The following is a 21005-nucleotide window of genomic DNA, read 5'->3' on the forward strand; positions in this document are numbered from 1 at the left end:
CAAAAACAGTGTTGAAAAACTAGCCCCAGCCATTAGTCTTTAATGTGTCTGGTGAACATTTTGAAAAAAGAAAAGCCTGAAAAAATTGCCCCTTCTCCCTTTTTCAAAGTGGGAGGGAGCTACACGTGTTTTTGTTATTAACCTTTACGTTATGCCAAGGCTAGCTATTAATTCAGGTAATATCAACAATTTTGTTTTATCATCCCGGTGGTGCTTTCAAACATTACAATAAATTATGCCACTTCACAAAGAAAGAAACAAGATCACAAAAACAAAAATCCGTCTTCCACAAACATCAACGACATGACTGTGTATTACAATTAAGACAATGGACTTGAAGACAATGGACACTATTGGTAATTGTCAAAGACCAGTCTTCTCACTGTATGTATATCAACATAATATTATGCATAAAATAACCAACCTGTAAAAATTTGAGCTCGATTGGTCGTCGGAATTGCGAGATCAGATCCGATGTCTCGAAATCAAATTAGTGGAAATCTACTTTATTTCAGGGGAAGCCGTTTCCAACAATGTTTTATACTTATCAACCTCTCCCAATTCCTCGTTACCAAGTAAGGTTTTATGCTATTGAGTAATATTATTATTACCAATTTATTATAATAGTGTCCGATATCGTCCTAAAGGTAATGCCTCTCTTTGGGAATACAAGAGTTTGAAACAAGAACATTAATTGTTATCATCTGTTATAAATAATTCCCTTCTATGGTTGTCAGTGGTGTATAGCCGTATGGCATGTAGTTGTTTGGGAGCAATGGCCTAGCTGGATATACAACGGGTGGGTACGTGGGTGGAACACACACTAATGGAGATCGCTGGTACCCAAGCCTGTCATGGCGGTTCTTGAGCATGGCAATATGATGACAATAAAGGGCATGTCTTTCCTGAAGAGCTCGGTTCCAGTAATGTTCGTAGAGACTTTTCATCATCACTTCGTCGGCGGGCGTGTGTGGGGCGGCCTCTGTTGCTGCTCGGTGCACGATGGCATCGTCAAAAGAGGGCGGGCTGGTTGACTGGTGTACCGTGGCACGTGGTGACGTGGGTGTACTAACGGAACTTCTTCTTGTGGCGGAAGACATGGTTAAGACTGGGCAAAATGGGTCTCGCTCATTTGATTTGTCTCCTTGAGAGAGTGGTGGTGAGTTTAGGAAACGAGATATAGGCAAGGTGTTCCCCAACGTCAGAGAGTTTCTCTGGTGGATTGCAGTCGGTGTCCCGATTCGGCGGGGGGACTCGTGGGGTTTCGGAGATGTGGCATGGTTTGAGTTTTCCTCGAATGGGTCAGTGCGTTTTCTCACGTCAACGGGTTCTGGCTGCACGACAGAAGGATGGGCTATAATAATGGGTGATGTCCTTGCAGTTTCGTTGCCATCTCCGCTCAAAGGACTAGGCGAGCCGGTCGGAGGTGGTGTGTAGGACGGAGGTGGTGTGTAGGACGCCGGCGTCGAGTCATCAAAGGGTGAAGAGGTGGTGGGTGAAAGCTTAGGAGGCGTCTTCATGAAACTCACGGGGTGTGAATGGTCTGGATTCAAGGCCCAAAAGTTGTCCTTACCAAATGGTCTGTGGCTGTGGCGGAGTAGCTTCACGAAACAGTCGTTGACTGAGAGGTTGTGGCGGACACTGTTCTTCCAGCCGACGTACGAACCACGGAAGCACTCGTTGTTCTCCTCCAAGTGGCTTAAGATTTCTCGCAATGTCAGCATGCAGTTTGGAGCCGACTGTAGATGAAAATAAGAAATGAAGTTATATTATTTAATTGATTTGTTGTTTTTATAAACTTATAACAGAAAGAACTCCGTGACATTAAACATTATTTAAAGCAGGTTTATGTACTGGATCGCACTAAATACCGACAACTCATGACCCCTCACGACAACAAATTTAAAATGCTATGCAGCACATTTTGAACATAAGTCAGCCGTTAAATTATGCAGAAGAGTCATATTATGCATCTAAATCTCTTTCAAACTGTTGAAACAAATTTTTTGTGTCAGGACACTTCGTACCTTTTCAAGGTACGAAGAAATGTTGGACACTTCGTACCTTCTCAAGGGAGACCAGACAACTCGTCCGTCGGACAACTCGTCCGTTCGGACAACTCGACGGTTCGGACAACTCGACGGATGATTTACTCAACCGTCAGACAACTCGACTTGGGGTCAAGACAAGTCGACGGATGGCCGTGACGGGGGATCAGCGCGGGGTAAATAGCGGCCTGGGGGTGGTGATGTACTGACTAGCGACTTGCAATGATGCAAGGGCGTTCCCCGGGCAAACGGATAGTTGATTTTTTTTTTTTTTTTCATGACCCCCGGCATTTTCATTGTACAGCACAAAAACTATATTAGCAAGCACAGTGCTCCTGTAGCTGTCTAAACATTTTATGCATGAAACATTTCTTAGATTGTGTATTCGGTTTCCAATAGATGAATTGCACATGACGTCATTCCACCGTCCTTAAAACAACTTTGAAAGTGCACGTGTTACGCGCTGCTCACGACTCTCAGCCAATGACAATCTTTCACGCGCGTGACTGTTTCAGCAAAGATGGCGGCAAAGCCAGATTTCGATCAAAACAATCGAATGGCTTCTAAAACCAAGGTAAACAATTCACATTTGTTTTGTTTTATGTCCAAATATCACATTTAACTTAACAGAACTTTTAACAGAATTAGCTGTTGCAAACAACTCACCAACCAAAAGGATCGATGGTATAAATGCAATTTTTTGTTGAATAGCCTCAGGTGTTTCGACCACTAGCAGAGTCTTTCTGTGGAGGGGGGGGGGGGGGGGGGGGCAGGGGCTCCTTACACAAAGTGCGCCCTAACACACATTTTCTGCTGCAAACCGGAGTGTAATTAATAAATCTTGAGTATTCTGAACCTCATCAAAATGGGGACCACAAAATTGACATTGCCCCCCAGCTACGAAACAAGAGCGTTTGTAAGAAACGGATCATTATAAACGGTAAAACCAGGGAGGCGGTGAGGAATGCATGTTCACTGAACTGAGCTTTACCGTTGGCAGTTTTAAGAATTATTCACATTACACAACATCAAAGCAGCCTGTGTGAAACACAAGTCATGAGTCTCCAATCATATACCGTGCACGCAGTCACCTCTAAGTTCAACGTCAGGCTGCGCGATGTTTGCTCTATACTTACTCGCTACAAACACTCATTCAGTTTCTCCGCAAACGGTACGAAGTGTCCTGACACCAAATAAGCAGACACATTATATGAAATTCCAAATAATAAATACAACCTTGCTAAGATGTATTCGACAAGAAAGTGTTGTTGAACTTGAGCATAAATTGGGTGCAAATGTTTGAACTGCACTACAGTAGACCTTCCTCATTCATTATAAACTTGAACTACCAATTCGTTCTTACCTTGATCGCATTTTTGATCAGGTCCACGTACGAGAACGGCGCTACGATCCGCCGTCTGTAGCCAGGCCGTTTGATTCCTTTAGTGGATACCCTGGCTCCCGAACGCTTCTTAGAGCTCGCCCCGGCCGGCACGAGAAGGTCGGGCCTGTCCTTGAACGAGCTTAACGGCCCCCAATGCGGTTCCTGCCCACCGTCATCTTCCTCCGTTACCCCCATGAGTATATCTACCGGCTCCGTCTTGATGGACAACATCATTTACAGATAAGCTTGAAACAACGAATGCAGAGCGATAAACCAGAATATTGATAAACCAACAACTGATCATGAGAGCTGAGCAACTGGCTAGAACCGTAACATGCTGCTCTCGTAAACTCTGGCATTCTCCGAAATGCATTCAATACACCCATGAGTTGATCAAAAGACTAAAAAAGCCAACCAGCCTTGTTAACCCCAGTAATTGTTTATTGTGGTCTATGTTGTGTATAGATAGCTTACAGATTCGCCCTATTGTGTTCCATGGTATTTGTTGTTGGTGCCGTGAAAACGACTCTCTTCTAATCAACTTTCTGAATGGTCTGTGCACTCATTCATTTTGATAACGTGAAAATTCATTGAAGCGTTCGTATCCTTTTATCATCACCTGGCAGCCTCTGGTATCTTCACGGGTTTGTTCTGGGGCTGCCAATGACCTGCGGCTTCATCAAACGGGCGTATGTTTGTACGTCCCTGACCGAGCTAAATTAATGTGGTCGAGGGGGTTTGCCAGTAAACGCAATCTACAGAAATTAGGACAATACAGCTTATTTTAAAAGGGGATAATTAAGTCCTGCGTTGGAGACAGGTTTCAATACTCTTTTGTTTTATGAATTGAATTAGATAAGGTGCAAAGGGAAAGCAGGGAGATTAAAGCTATAAGATACGTTGCTATACAATCCATTGTCCTACTTTGGGGGTGGAAGGGCTGTATATCTGATGTTATGGAAACACCTTTGTATATTACAAATGTGGATTACATCGGGTTATGTGAGCGTTGGGGGTTTAGTCATATGGGGTGTGACCCTTATAATTTGATTGAACATATTATTAAACCGCATTGGTGGTCATCAAGTCTACCCATGGACAATGGCACACAAAAAAGATCAAACGAAAACGTAGCCAGCTTCTCCCTAACAACTAGTGTTGGTCGAATTGATGGCAAACTTTCTTTTTAAATTGCCCCTTTTCACACGATATAGCCGAGCCGGAATTCTATTTTGTCTCGACCCTGTGATGAAATATTCCCACGCAAAGTCAACAGCAGATACTTTACTACTAAAAAGACTTGTGAAAATGATATTCCAAAAAGCCACAACATTTTGCCGCTTTGGATAAAGCACCCTTAGGTTGTACGCATTTATTGTAAATTCAAGTCTCTTCTCAAAACTTATCTAATGTCACAGGTTTTCAATGACTAATTACCGTTGTGTCTGTTTTTTCTTTGTGTTGTGTTTGGTTTTTGTTTTGTTTTTGGTTTTACTGCGCCTTGAACACCCAGCAGGGTGGACATGTGCGCATTACAAGTGCGCATTACAAGTCTTATCAGCAGCCCATCCAACAAGCAGTATTGATTGAGGCCAGTTTACCAAACCCGAACAAGACGTCTTGCCGTGACGATAAAGTAAAATCAAATGGACCTTTTGAATGTAGCAGCCAAATTGCACGTCTTCCATACCGAGGCTTGTCTCCCAAAAAAAAAATGTCTGTCTCCCAAACGTTATGATTAAAACCACCAAAAAGTGATCTATTGCATAACGCAAGATGAACAGGCTTAATGAAGTTGAGGTACTACGCGCAAGTTTTTATGCAAACAAAAACCCAGCTATAGCCTTATCGTTATATGATTTGCCTTTGTGGGTGTGGGGACATTCTGAGAATGTGACGTATGCAAGGGGTCTTCAACTTCAACCTCTTGGACCATAGTTCGAATCCCCCCGGAGCACTATATAGGTGAATTGATTCGTTTTCCCCTACGTGTGTGCGAAGGTTTTGCCTGTGTTCATTATGTGTCACCCGCCCCCCATAGACAAACTGAAACCGTATCCTTTATGTGGGAACGTGTGGCAACGCTAGTCAAGTAGAGGCATAGGCACAATGCACGAATATAAATTGCTAAGCATGACATTTCTTCCCTGATAAAAACAGAATTACCGGCCAAATTTCCATTTGTTGCATATTATTGCTTGTTAATGGTATTCAGCTGTTGTTTGATTATCCTGAACATCACTGTGGACTTGGTCGGTAATCCCGTTGTTATCAAAGAAGAAGTTCATGCTAGGCACATTTTTTTTGTGCTTAGCAGCTCTATGAAATTGGGGCCCGGTGATTGAAGTCCTTGGCTTCGCAACCAGAATCAATCAACCAATCAACCAATCAATCAATCAATCAATCAATCAATCAATCAATCAACGACAAATGAAATAAATGATGAAAACAAAAATGAAGGCATAAGAGTGAAAAACATCATTAGGAAATCACAAGAGTGCAAACGTCGTTACGTTTTACGCTAAAATACTCATTTATTGAACGATTTAGGAAAATGCGAAAAAGACAGTAAAAGTCAATATTGTCTCTGTTTGTGGTGACACAAAGTTGAGAAAAATTGGTTGTTGTTCTTGATTAAATAACTGATCAGCTCCTTCCTAGAAAAAAACCTACTCAATACGAGGTCAGGTCAGAAGGGAAAGAGCCCTTTCTAAACAATTATCAAATTGCGGAGAAAGCATTAATTTCATAATAATCACATTCATTTGTAGTTATTCAGGTTTGTTTGTCTTGTTGACACCTTTATATATCTATTATATTTAATCTTTCAAGTTTCAGAAACTTAATATGGAAAATAATCCAATATTTTGTTGATCAATAAACTAAAATGAGTACAATCCACAAGAAAGTAACAGTGACTAAAACAGATGCCATCGATTTTATGTATTTATATGAGCGGTAAAGCTTTTGAGAAGATTTGTTTCATTACAATAACGACGAATGATTTAAAAGGGCAGGAAGACGTAAATATATATTTAAAGAAAATAAGGAATCGCAACCACGATTTCGATTTTAAACTACACTATTTAAAATAAAACTCCAAAGGTTACCGATACATCAGTCTGATCATTTTTATGGTGCAATAAAGGGGATGGAACTTTCGCACCTGATGGGATCAGCAACATCAGACCGCATTATCAAGTGCCTTCCTGGCCCCAAGTCTGCCTTTCTTCATCACAGATTGTTTCTCGTTGATGGTTTTAAGGAGTTGTTTCTGCTCTTCGGTCAAACTCTTCTCTGTCTTCATGTGTTTCTTGGCCATCTTGCTCAGCTGGGTGGGCAGTTTCTCGGCGCCCCTCTTCTTATTGTTGAATCCAAAACCTATAAATAAGAAAAAAAAAAGCCATGACAAAAATCAGAATTTGAACAAATTCATCCGTCTGATAGAAATAAAAATAATCCCATTTAATAAAGGCAGTGGACACTATTGGTAATTACTCAAAGTAATTATTAGCAAAAAACCTCACTTGGTAATGAGTAATGGGGAGAGGTTGATAGTATGAAACATTGTGAGAAACGGCTCCCTCTGAAATGACGTAGTTTTAGAGAAAGAAGTAATTTTCCACGAATTTGATTTCGAGACCTCAAGTTTAGAATTTGAGGTCTCAAAATCAAGCATCTAAAAGCACACAACTTCGTGCGACAAGGGTGTTTTTTCTTCATAGTTACCTCGCAACTCCGACGACCAATCGAGCTCAAATTTTCACAGGTTTATTATTATTTTGTGCATAAAATATGTCGAGATATAGCAAGTGAGAAGACTGGTTATTGACATTATTTACCAATAGTGTTCATTGCCTTTACAAAGCGCCTTTTCCGAAGGTTGGAAAGCGGGAATGCAGATTGTGGTTATCAAAGAGAAGCGTTTAAAGACACTGGACACATTTTATCAGTATTCTCACTTGGATAAAATACAAACGTTTGACTCAATATTGTTCAAAACAGTTGCAAGAGAATCATGAAAGTAAAAAACAAAACCCGGTGTTGCATTAATGTCGAGTGTTTTCAGATGCCTTATTTCACAGATCTCAGGAATTAAGTTTTGTATTATTTGAGTAAGATATTACCTCTTCCTCAAAAACTACGTTACTCCAGAGGGAGCCGTTTCTCATAGTGATTCATATCACTAACTATCAACAGCTCTCATTTGCTGTTACCAAGTGCGTTTGTATGCTAACAATTATTTTGGGTAATTACCAAAAGCGTAATATGTGGTTTTAACTAAAGATGCATTTTGTAAAATCTTACAACCATGCTACAATTTAGCAAGGTACCCTTGCTAAATTACTCTAGTGTGAAAGGGGCTTAATACGCGAGAAACTGCGTAGGGTCATTGATGAATGCGAAGCTTGCTAGTCTAGGCACTTCCATTCATCTAGTGCGACGATGCATTGAACCGAGAGAAGTATTTTATGTTTAGTAGTCATGGTTTAGGGCTGAACAAACAAAAACAAATTGATAAGAGCGGGATTTGAACCAACGGCCGTCCGGATTAACGTACCAGTCGTAATGGCAGGAGATTCTGTACGCCTTAGCTGAGATTCTGAGATTTGTAAACCCTAAAATGCTTCTACATGAGTGCGTTCATTTAGCTTCCCTGGGTCGACCCCGGTGTGTGGTTTTTTTTTTCCAGGGCGAACGTGTGCAGCTAATTACCCACGTTCGTCCTGGAAAAAAACCTGCCACACACCGGGGTCGACCCAGGGGAGCTAAACGAACGCACCAATTATTGGGTCTCAGAATTCATAACATCAACTACCTATCTTTCTGTAAGAATGTATATATACTAAGCTCCATAAGTACCTTGTTGGTAGATACGTGCGCTATCAACATTATTAATTATTATTATGAAGAAGTGTGTTTGTTCATACCATCGTGGATGCCATAGCAGCCAAGCCATTCGTCGTCACCGAAGGGACAATCTATGATACGATCACACGCCATCCACGTTGGGACCACTACGTCGGACAGGAGGCAGTAATGCAACAAGTCCTGGTCGAAGAAGGCTAATGGGAGGAGACAAAAACAATCGTGTTAGTCTTCCAAATATGTCTGATTTGTTTTTGAATAAAATGATATAATTTAGACCAATATTAAGAACTTTGTGAAGTTAACAACGAGTAAATGTACTTCTCCCTCGATCACTACAGTGACAGTAGTGGTTCAGGTGGAATTTCTACCATAGATCAAATACAGGAACGTTTTCTTTTCACAACTAGCTGAGAAGTTCCCCCAATTCCGTAAAATCTATACTCCATAATCTACATACAGCAAGTAGTATACACACATTCAAAATTTAACACGTTGATACAACCACTTTACCACGTAGTGCCTCAAATCATGATTATTGTTATTAACAACTGTGTGGTGAGTTTCTTTAAAATAAATTCCGGTTATAATGTTATTAATCAGGTTACGGGTCAATTTCACAGCTAAGCAGATAGTTATGCTTAAAAAACCTTTTCAACTAAAACAAAAATAAGCCGGATACCATTCACATGATGTACACGTGTCATGGTAATTGGCTGGTAACCTTTTTCTGGTGAGCAATTTTTTGTTGTGCTTAATAGTTTAAAGGCAGTGGACACTATTGGTAATTACTCAAAATAATTATTATCATAAAAACCTTACTTGGTAATGAGTAATGGGGAGGGCTCTCTCTGAAGTAACCTTGAAAGAAGTAATTTTCCACGAATTTGATTTTAAGACCTCAGATTTAGAATTAGGTCTCGAAATCAAGCACTTGAAAGCGCAGAACTTCGTGTTACAAGGGTGTTTTTTCTTTCATTATTATCTCGCAACTTTGACGACCAATTGAGCTCAAATTTTCTTAGGTTTGTTATTTTATGCATATGTTGAGATACACCAAGTGAGAAGACAGTGTCCAGTGTCGTTAAATCATTACTATTGATACTCACGGTCACAGTTGGATTCGTCTTCTCCTTGGCTACAGTCTGTAATGCCGTCACACACCCAGGACGAAAAGATGCAGTCCCCGGAATAACACTGGTAATCACACCACTCGGAACCACCTACATAATCGGAACCGAAATTCCAGGAGAATTCGAAGCTGGGTAGGTCGCTATTACCAATCGACTCTAAAGAGAATACAGAAAGAAAAGAAAAAAAGTTCATAGATATACAAATAACTTACAGGGTTTACAGAAGGTAATGGTCAAAAACTGCTCATGAAATATTTTTCCATGAAATGCTTTACTTTTTGAGAAAACATTAAAGCAGTTATAGGCTGGGTTTTCCTGTTATTTTCTCGCGACTCCGATGACCGTTAGAGCCTAAATTTTCACAGGTTTGTTATTTTATATATAAGTTGTGATACACGAAGTGTGGACCCTTGGATAATACTGTTTACCGAAAGTGTCAAATGACTTTAAAGGCAGTGGACACTATTGGTAATTACTCAAAATAATTATTATCATAAAAGTCGTTTCTTGAACACGAGTAATGGGGACAGGTTGATGTATAAAATATTGTAAGAAACAGCTCCCTCTGAAGTGACGTAGTTTTCCACTAATTTGATTTAGAGACCTCAGATTTAAAATTTGAGGTCTCGAACCAAGCACATGAAAGCACACTTCGTGTGTCCATGGTGCGACAAGGGTGTTTTTCTATCATTAATATTTTTAAATAGTTTTTTCTTTCATGAATATCTTGCAACTTCGACGACCGATTGAGCTCAAATTTTCACAGATTTGTTATTTGATGCATATGTTGGGACACACCAAGCGAGCAGACACGTCTTAGACAATTACCAATAGTGTCCAGTGTTTTTAATACAACAAAGTTATGGCCTTGTCCGAATTAGCGGTTAAGGCTACAGATAGAGTTGAAGTATGGCGTCCTTAGCAACACACTTAACAACAGCCGTAGCCGTAGCTGTAGCTGTAGCCGCCAATTCGGATACGGCTCATCAAGTAACACATCTTAATTTGTGTTTTACTGGAAGATCTAGATTGGATCCTATTTTGTATGCAAAACTCGCTTCAGATGTGTTTGTTGGCGTGCAGTAGGCCTAAGAGGAAATGCTAAACAGGCAATATTACAGAATAGTTTTTTGAGAAATATGTAAAAAAACGATCACACAATTTTTTACATGACATCGATTCGAAAAAACACAAGAAATTGGGTTAATTTAATTCTAAAATTACAGCGCCCCATTAAGTAATATTTTATTCGACACTTTCTACCATCATTATCTTCAAACTGTGTGTTTTTATGTTAATCTGTGGACACTGTGTTTTGTGTCTTACAAAAATAGTCCAGCCGATTTCACGAAACTTTACGCAACTGCGTAAGTCCACTTGCGTAACGTTTATGGCGCAACTTACGTCATAAATGTTGCGCAAGTGGACTTACGCAGTTGCGTAAAATTTCGTGAAATCGGCAGCAGACCCTTTAAATAAAAGAGTAAGTGCTTCGTTCAAGCTTGTAATTCGAAAGAGTTCTCTCCCAAAAGGAAGGCCCACAACAGATTATAAAGACAAAAGAAAAGGAAAAAAAAAAAAAAAACAGGCAAAAAGAATAAAAAACACTAATGGTAAAAAAAATAAAATACAAATAATACTAATCAAGGGAAAGTAATTCTTTACGACTCGAATTTGGGCCAAATCATTCAACAAGTTCGAAATCGTTTTTTATTTTTCGTTTTGGACTGACTTTTCTTTTCCATATATTAATAAAAATAGTCTTATTCTTTGTCAGAGTTTTGGGAACATACAATTGTTCCAGCTGCAGCTCGAGTACAACTAAATTGAAGGCATAATTTAAAAAAAAAAAGTCAATAAATAAAGACGAGAGAGTAGTTTTAGGGGTGAATTTACCGTAGTTACACCCTTCTTCATCATCACCATGTGGACAATCAGTCCATCCGTCGCATTGCCAGTGAGCATAGATACAGTCTCCAGAATCGCATGTGTATTCACTCCCAGCCTCACAGCCACCTATTATAGGAATGAATCAAACATACACTGTTATAAGTCAAATCAGTACTGATTTGGGGAAATACTACACCGCAAAAGACTGGGGTGTTAAAATGATTCTTCCTGATCTCTAAGTGACAACACCAACATGGTGTCATAAAATTAACACCATGTTGGTGTTGTCACCTTTATAGAAACCACGAGAATCAAGTTAACATCCCAGTTTTTGCGGTGTACAAGGGAGGTCACGTTAGCCATGCAAGTTACGCGAGCAAAATGCCTAAGCGTGAACGTCAGAAAATTGTGTAGTATAGTATCTCACTTTTTGATCATAACGTGAACTTACGTACGATACGTGCAGACGTCATAAAGCGAGCAAGCAATAAGCCAAAAGTAGTGACGTCACTTAAAACGATTGTTTTTCTGACGTCTACGTTTGACATTATTTGCTTGCGTAGTATGACATGCATTTAAACCTCCCTACCTACATGAATTCCCCAAAACGCAAGATGTACAATAATTATTCATTAGTGGGCGAAAAAGCTACGCGAAACCTTCGTCGAGATGGTCACCAATAAGCACTTCCAGTACTTAGTGTTCATTATAAATCTTTGTTACCGGTAATCACTTTTGTTCGAAATTGGGTGAGCTAACCATTATTCACAACAACGGATTCAAACGATTTCATACAATCAAATCGGCTGATACAAAGCATCGTGTCTTTTTTTAGTTTTCAGTCATTACCATACTCGTATAGAGGAGGTCTACCTGACTCTCCGTGGCATATATTTCCATCGTCATTATTTGGACAATCTCTCCCACCGTCGCATACTAAGTCAGCCGAGATACAGTGTCCTGACATGCACAGCAAATCATCCACACCAGTAGACTTGACAAATTATGTAATGAAGAATTAGTAATGGCGAAGAATGCTCTCCTTTATAGGCAAAGTCATTGTTCTTGTTTAAGCACATTGCCATTTTTACCCTCGCCGTTAATAGTAGAAGCGTTTCTAGTCTTTCCCAAACCGTGAGGCTGGGTCAAGATTTTGTCTCTATCGATAATTAAGAAAAATCCAGAAGTTTACAAACATCAATGTTAGATTTAAATGGTACACAAACATCACGTTTAAACGAGATTAAAGGCAGTGGACACTATTGGTAATTACTCAAAATAATTGTTAGCATGAAACCTTTGTTGATGACGAGTAATGGGGAGAGGTTGATGGCATAACACATTGTGAGAAACGGCTCCCTCTGAAGTGCCAGAGTTTTCGAGAAAGAAGTAATTTTCCACGAATTTGATTTCGAGACCTCATATTTAAAACTGGAGGTCTCGAAATCAACCATCTGAACGCACACAACTTCGTGTAACAAGAGTGTTTTTTTTCTTCTTTCATTATTATCTCGCAAGTTCGATGACCGATCGAACTCAACTTTTCTCAGGTTCGTTATTTTATGCACATGCTGAAATACACCAACTGTGAAGGCTAGCCTTTGGAAATTACCAATAGTGTCCACTACTTTTAAATAACATTCCCGGTCAAAAACGGTTTCGCTTATTAAGTACCTGTTGATTCGCTGATGAAACATCCAAATTCGTCGTCCCCATCTGGACAGTCATCCATCCCGTCGCATTGCCAGTAACCTGAGACACAGCCTCCTGACATGCACAGGAAGTCATCCCCACCAGAACAGTTCACTAGATTTGGAGCAAAGTGGTAATGGCAAATAGGTAAAGGCGAAGATATCTATAAAATCAATGTAATTTTTCGTGTTTATGTAATGTTTGTACGTCAATCAGACATCTCACCACAAGCTTGTGCTTCTAGATGATGCCTCAATACTTGATAATAGTGAATTGTCCATTCTGCCTTGAAGAGCTTTAATTATTGGATCCCTTTTTTTATGAAGAAAAAATATTATTATGGCTATGTGATGTTTCATGAAGTTTGGAAAAAAAAAGAAGAAGTTTGAATTGATTTGAAATTACAACCTTCAAAATAAAAAAATGTCCTCTGAAATATATAAGCATCATGTCGACATTTTGGCCACACCCATTATCCCTTGGTCTCCGTGCCAGTTCGAGATCTTTGCACCGTTTCAGACCCGGGGTTGGACCCGAAACCTGTTTTTTTATTTGAGCTAAAATAATGGTACTAAAAATCAGCCCAGTCTTTTCGCTCGGCCCCAGCGGCTAGTCTATCCACGATAGCTGGGATGGGCTACTCGCTTGAACGATTCTTGTTCAGGAAGTATACGTCATGCGCACAGTGCATAGAAATATGGTTCAGCGTGCGTGTGATGCATGATGGGACTGCGCATTATTAAACCAATGACAGTGCATGATACGTAGGCCCATCCCAGCGCCTTTGGTTAAAGAAAGGCTCTGGGGACGAGCAAACCCAGTCTTGAGAGTTTTGTACACAGGGGACTTTTTGGACGCTTGGTGGCAGCAGACTTACAAAAAACTAACCTCTACAGCGGTTCGGAACTTTTCGTGTGCTCTCGGAACATTCCGGCACGGTTCGCGACGATCCCCCACGCAGCAGGTTTGGGGAGTTGTTACATAAGAGTGGACTAACCACTAGAACCTGGTTGTAAATGATTTCATGTCTAAAAGATGCAAGTACTGCTTCAGACCTCTTTATTCAAGTACATTTGTAGCAGCAGGTTTGGGGAGTTGTTACATAAGAGTGGACTAACCACTAGGACCTGGTTGTTAATATTTTCATGTCTAAAAGATCAGTACTGCTTCAGACATCTATATTAAAGTACATTTGTGGCAGCAGGTTTGGGGAGTTGTTACATAAGAGTGGACTAACCACTAGGACCTGGTTGTTAATATTTTCATGTCTCTAAGAGGCAAGCATATGCAAGATGACGTCATAAGGTCATTCCGCTGTGGAGGTTAGTATTTAATTAATCTCGGTAATGTACGCATGCTCAGAACTATGGTAAGGCTGCTGCCACCCTACGTCCGAAAGTCCCCCATGAATCGTACACCTTCACATAACATCTCAAGCTCCACTTTTGTGTTCTCTCAAGATACGTACCAGTTTGAATAATATTAGTGTTTCAAAGAAATCCCCTTGTTCAGTAAGTGAAATTCAGGCGAAACACTTACTATTACTATTACTATTTTAAAATAATGTTGCTGTTTATCTCCTTTTCTATTATTGTAATATTTTTTTAACTGACCATTCTTTGATATCTAACGTTTACTTTGTGAACCTTCATCTTGTAAATACTTGTACAGATTAATGATTTGAAAGTATATGTGATGTATTTTGTTTCGGGACATAGTTTTACTCATTCCTAAAAAAAAAAAACTACAGCACCTCAGCAAGTATTATTTTAAAGGAAGCCTTCTTATACCATCTTAAAACGGTGTAAGTTTAATGTAAAAAGTAATCCTTTAACATGGTGACTAAAATGCACTAGACACAATTAAGTAAGAAACTTACTCGGTAACGAGCAATGGAGAGCTGTTGAGCAGTATAAAATAGTGTGAGAAGTGACATTTTTAAGAAAATGGTACTTCTCACCATCAAATAATATAATACTTCAGGCCGGAAGCCTTTCATTTTGTTTGTGAAAGCATGCACACACTTGTGTAACATGGGTGTTTTTTCTTCTATCATTATTCTCTTCGCAACTTCGCCAGACGAATTGAGTAAAAACTTCCACAGATTTGTTAATTGATGATATGTTGAGATGCACCAAGTGAGAATACTGGTCTCTGACAATTACCAAAGGTGTCCAGTGCATTTAACACCATGACTAGATCAAGTCTAAAACAAAATGGTTATAAATAAAAAAAAAAAATACATACGGCTGCGTTCTTCGTGACGACGTTGCATTCTTTTCTCCTTTTGTGCTGGCTTGCTCAAGCACATCCCTATGAAGAGAAATATATAATGTTGATAAATCAAACAAATACAATAAGGTTGTTAGTTTCTTTCCCTTCATGTTGAAGGTAAGATACACCTTGGTGACTATCCCTCAATCTCCATTAAATGAACTATAGGTAGATACCACTGAAGAGCTGTTGATATTACTGTGAAAAAACACAGGCCTACCCTTAAAGATTGAGGGAATTAGACATGTTTTAGAATCTAACAGAAAATTATTTAAAAAGCGGATTCATCATGTGTTTAAAGGGTCTTTGTACTTTTTCCTAACAAAAAACACAATGTCCACAGATTTACATTAAACTTTACAGTTCAAAGATTATGATAGTAGAAAGCTTCCCTTGAAATTTTACAAACTGAAGTGCTGTAGTTTTTACGAAATGAGTAAAACAAATTATTGTCGTCTCAGTTTTAGCATGTACAAACGTATTAACCAGTTATGCTATGGTTTTGGTATAATATCATAACTGGTTAATGGGATTTTACATGCTAAAATAATTTTCGTCTCATGAGACGAAAATTATTTTGTGACTTGTTTTACTCATTTCTCAAAAACTACACAACCTCAGCTAGTAACATTTGAAGGGAAGCTTTCCACTATCACTATCTTCAAACCCTGTAAGTTTAATGTAAATCTGTGGACATTTTGAAAATGTACCCGAATCATTTAAACTCTCTAAGCACAGTTTTTACAGTGTACATATCCCCGATGACAAAACGGAAAACACCATCCCCACCATGGCCTAGAGATCTTTATCATTCTGCCTCCATCTTGGAAATTAATGTACCTCGTATCGAATAACAATAATGAATTCTAAGAATCATTTAGCAAATAGAACCAGACTATTTTGTTCTTTCATCCTCGGTTTGGTAATATTGGTATCAATATGAGAAGTTCAGGATGGCTGCATCATGATAAAATAAATGTCTATATCACAGCCCCGCTTGTAAACGAAAACGACAAGAGAACTTACCGATCACAAGGGATCCTACCAAGAGAGCGAGGGCGAGGCGTGTTGCTTCCATTGTCAGATAGTTTTGAGCTTGTCTACTGCTTGCCTTCCAAAGCAATTGAGGCTCATATTTATAAGAATTCTCGGCGTGGGTGTCTGGAAATTGTCAAAGAGAACAGGTGCACATTTGTGCTTTATTCAAACAATATTTTAGTATTTGAACGAATTGTCAGTGTTCAAAAACAAACTTTCAAAATGTTATATGTTTGCTTTCCTTTTCCACGATATTAAGATACTGACATTGTATAATTCTCCATTTGCACATCTGGTCTTTCGTTTACTTACTCTGATAAGAAAAGAAAAAAGAAAAAAAAATTATTCAAAAGTTGCTTTATTGATACAAACGAGGCGTAGCGAGACTTGTTTCTTTTTAGGTATTTACATTCATTGTCAGGAGAAAAAAAAAAGTGTGACCTAAAATAAAAACTGACGTAGAGAAAAACCAACATTAAAAACCCCACATTAAGATTATTTCCATTAAACCACGTAACATATGATATCACGTGTTTAAAATCGGCCCAACTTGTACATAGTGACAATTGAGATTGTATCGTTCAACCTTTATCAACTTTTTGCTTGGAGAAAGGGTGTCATGAGGCCAATGTAAGTTTTAAAATATTGGTGAACCCTTATTTTGTATTCCACCGGCTGAAAGTAAAGATGATTATTATAAACAAATTGACTGACATGCAATGAGGTAATTAGTGTACTTCTATTCCCCCGATGGACTTTGGGTGACCGGCCGAGGGAAATGGCCCCTCTCCTGGTCACTCACAGACCCGAGGGGGAATAAACGTAAACTAGTTACCGAATTATGCCAGTCAATTTGTGTTTTATAACACACCTCTGTCTTTCAGCCATTATACACTTTCGGAACAATTTTTTTTTAAGTTCACAGATTTACAAATAACTTACAGGGTTTACAGAAGGTAATGGTGAAAGACTTCTCTTGAAATATTATTCCGTGAAATGCTTTACTCTTTGAGAAAACCAATTCTCGATATCGATAACGGATTTATATTAAACGCATGCCATGACACGACGAAACGTGCGGAAACAAGGGTGGGTTTTCCCGTTATGTTCTCCCGACTCCGATGACCGATTGAGCCTAAATTTTCACAGGTTTGTTATTTTATATATAAGTTGTCATACACGAAGTGTAGGCCTTTGGACAATGCTGTTAACCGAAAGTGTCCAATGGCTTTAATAAGAACAGAAATCTAGCAAAGAAAGTTTTGTAGTTGCTGTTCACGGTTCACGTCTAGAGAGGGCGCTATAACCAGGCACTATAGTTTCAAAGACTAGTGCCCGCCGGGCACTTTTCCCGCAAAACATGCATGCGCGATCACTAGTAGTAGGCGAGAGCCTATAGACTATAACTATTAGTTCACCCCCATGTGACCGTGTTACAGTCAACCAGAACACAAAACAAGCAAGAGGTATGTTATAAACAATAATAATGAGATACTCGAACAGGGTCAAATTAAAACCAAGATCATAAGGAGTTCACACATAAAGTCAGTCATGTACCTAAGCGATATTTATACGCAAATTGGAATAAACGCATACTCATCCGTTTGTGTTTGTTACGGTATATGAGAAGTGAGACTTTTCTGTTTGTTTGCATATAATGGCCAAAGCCCGATGTGCGAACTTGAGGCAATGATCTTGCCTTCGATCAAGAAAAGAAATTGATTGATCCCAAGTTTCATTTAAGAAGTGATGTTATTGCTGTGACCTCTGTCCTTACTCTATGCTGTGACTAGTTGTGACTGTGCACGGTCTCATTTTAACACTTATCCAACTTGTTGCGCTTTTACTTTCACAGTTCCTTAAATTCACTGGACACTATTGGTAATTACTCATAATAGTTCTTAGCACAAAAATCTATTTGGTAATGAGCAATGGAGAGCTGTTGGTGGTATAAAGCATTGTGAACACGGCTCCCTGTGAAGTAATGTGTAGTTTTTAAGAAAATAGGTAAATTCTCACTCAAGTAATAAAAAAAACTTCAGCGGAAGCCTTCTATTGCGCATCTATAAGCACACAAAGTTGTGCAACAAGTTTTTGTTTGTTTGGAAGTTCGATGACCAATTAAGCCCAAATTTCCACAGAGTTGTTATTAATATTGGGATCTACCAAGTGTGAGCACTGGTCTTTGACAGGTACCAAAAGTGTCTACGTGCCTTCAATGAAGAAGAAAGCACGGAAGCGATGCATAAATATCAAAATCTCATTTCGTGTACACGTGCACGATAAGTCTTAGCTTATCGTGTACGTACACGATAAAACTAAACGTATACACAATAACTTATCGTATACGTACAGTCTCAACAACAAAAATATTTTGAAAAAAGAAAAGCCTGAAAAATTGCCCCTTCTCCCTTTTTGCAAAATGGGAGGGAAACACGTGTTTTTGTTTTTAACCTTTACGTTATGCCAATGCTAGCTATTAATTCAATTAATATCAACAATTTTTTTTATCATCCCGGTGGTGCTTTCAAACATTACGATAAATTATGCCACTACACAAAGAAAGAAACAAGATCACAAAACAAAAGTCCGTCTTCCACAAACATCAACGACATGACTATTATAAACAAAAGCAGTAACTTGGTTAAAAAGTCATCTGAGCGATTAAAGGGTATACACGTTTGGTAATTATTATTACTCAAAACAAATTAACTTTAAAACTGACTCGGTAAACAAGCATTGGAGAGCTGTTGATAGTATCAAACAGTGTGAGAAGCGGCTCCCTAAGTAGCATATATATTTTGAAATAGAGGTAATTTCTCACTAAAATAATAAAAGACTTTTATTATTAAGTCGTTTATTCCTATCTGAGCCACATAAGGGTGTTTTTTCTTTCATCACTTTCTCCCAACTCCGATGACCAATTGAGCTAAAATATTCTCAGGTTTGTTATTTGTGCATAATGTTGATGAGATACACCAAGTGAGAACACTGGTCTTTGACAACCGATAGTGTACATTCCGTTTAACACATTGATATTATGGTATTCCGGAGAAACTATTCCGCATGAACATTTTCAAAGCCGCTAGGAATTGAGTCAATAGTGTTCAGATGTAAGAGTCATTGCTGACACAAAAAAGAGAGCTAAAACCAGAATACACAATTACTGAAGTTAGGCAAAAAGTATATTAAATATTATGCCAAAGCTGGAAAGCTGTGTTCAAACCCAAATAGGGGAAAATCGCCACTGGCGTAATATTATGGTCATTGTAACCGATAAGCCATTTTTTGAGAGGTGCATTTTGACTTATTTATTACCAAATGCAAATTTTAAGCGTAAAATGGTAAATCGGTATCTACGATGTCTGTTCGGCCAAAAAAGGGTAAATAGTTCAAATTGAGATTATCCTCAGTGTAACCGCTGTTCAATAAATAATGGCATCATAATGTGATGTTGATAACCCCTGGAATAAAGATTTCACAGAGCAATCAGGTTTTCTGGACATGTGGTAAAAATTACTGCTGATTTTCTTGACCAGTCCTACTTCGAAGACGAAGGACACTCTTGGTGATTGTCAAACATAATATTATACATATCAAGATAATGTAATGCATAAAATAACCAACCTGTGAAAATTTGAACTTGATTGGTCGTCGGAGTTGCGAGATTAGATCCGAGGTCTCGAAATCAAATTAGTGGAAATCTACTTTACTTCAGGGGAAGCCGTTTCCCGCCACAATGTTTTATACTTATCAACTTCTCCCCATTCCTCGTTACCATGTAAGGTTTTATGCTATTGAGTAATATTATTATTACCAATATAATAGTGTCCGATATCGTCCTAAAGGTAATGCCTCTCTATGGGAATACAAGAGTTTGTTTCTAATGCAATTTTACAATGAAACAAGAACATTAATTGTTATCATCGTTATAAATAACTCCCTTCTATGGTTGTCAGTGGTGTATAGCCGTATGGCATGTAGTTGTTTGGGAACAATGGCCTAGCTGGATATACAACGGGTGGGTACGTGGGTGGAACACACACTGATGGAGATCGCTGGTACCCAAGCCTGTCATGGCGGTCCTTGAGCATGGCAAGATGATGACAATAAAGGGCATGTCTTTCCTGAAGAGCTCGGTTCCAGTAATGTTCGTAGAGACTTTTCATCATCACTTCGTCGGCGGGCGTGTGTGGGGTTGCCTCTGCTGCTGCTCGGTGCACGATGGCATCGTCAACAGAGGGCGGGCTGGTTGACTGGGGTACCGTGGCACGTGGTGACGTAGGTGTACTAACGGAACTTCTTCTTGTGGCAGAAGACATGGTTAAGACTGGGCAAAATGGGTCTCGCTCATTTGATTTGTCTCCCCGAGAGAGTGGTGGTGAGTTCAGGAAACGAGATATAGGCAAGGTGTTCCCCAACGTCAGAGAGTTTCTCTGGCGGATTGCAGTCGGTGTCCTGATTCGGCGGGGGGACTCGTGGGGTTTCGGAGATGTGGCACGGTTTGAGTTTTCCTCGAATGGGTCAGCGCGTTTTCTCAGGTCAACGGGTTCTGGCTGCACGATAGGAGGATGGGCTATAATAATGGGTGATGTCCTTGCAGTTTCGTCGCCATCTCCGCTCAAAGGGCTAGGCGAGCCGGTCGGAGGTGGTGTGTAGGACGCCGGCGTCGAGTCA

The 21005-nt window shown here is 39.3% G+C and overlaps 2 protein-coding genes across 2 annotated transcripts in view; both read right to left on the minus strand.

Moving 5' to 3' along the window:
• LOC139934370 (uncharacterized) lies at nucleotides 1–3679 on the minus strand. Its single transcript, XM_071928567.1, has 2 exons — nucleotides 3412–3679; nucleotides 1–1739 (listed from the first exon to the last, which is right to left on the minus strand). The coding sequence occupies exons 1-2, from the start codon at nucleotides 3664–3666 to the stop codon at nucleotides 708–710; spliced, it is 1287 nt and encodes a 428-aa protein (XP_071784668.1). The 5' UTR covers nucleotides 3667–3679; the 3' UTR covers nucleotides 1–707.
• A 2458-nt stretch (nucleotides 3680–6137) lies between these two features.
• LOC139934516 (uncharacterized) overlaps nucleotides 6138–21005 on the minus strand; it is a 39319-nt gene continuing 24451 nt past the window's right edge. The window contains exons 13-19 of the mRNA XM_071928772.1: nucleotides 16317–16451; nucleotides 15264–15329; nucleotides 12999–13130; nucleotides 11331–11450; nucleotides 9411–9590; nucleotides 8364–8498; nucleotides 6138–6813 (exon numbers count right to left, since the gene is read on the minus strand). Coding sequence (XP_071784873.1) covers nucleotides 6617–6813; nucleotides 8364–8498; nucleotides 9411–9590; nucleotides 11331–11450; nucleotides 12999–13130; nucleotides 15264–15329; nucleotides 16317–16451 — 965 coding nt within the window. The 3' untranslated portion in view covers nucleotides 6138–6616. The remainder of the gene's footprint in view (nucleotides 6814–8363; nucleotides 8499–9410; nucleotides 9591–11330; nucleotides 11451–12998; nucleotides 13131–15263; nucleotides 15330–16316; nucleotides 16452–21005) is intronic.

This window comes from Asterias amurensis, chromosome 3 (assembly GCF_032118995.1).
Source record: "Asterias amurensis chromosome 3, ASM3211899v1".
Classification (NCBI taxonomy): domain Eukaryota; kingdom Metazoa; phylum Echinodermata; class Asteroidea; order Forcipulatida; family Asteriidae; genus Asterias; species Asterias amurensis.

Coding starts and splice junctions, on each gene's coding strand:
- LOC139934370 (XM_071928567.1), bottom strand. CDS start 3,666: ATGATGTTGTCCATCAAGACGGAGCCGGTAGATATACTCATGGGGGTA. Junction 1,740..3,411: donor TGATCAAAAATGCGATCAAG/GTAAGAACGAAT, acceptor TTTCATCTACAG/TCGGCTCCAAACTGCATGCT.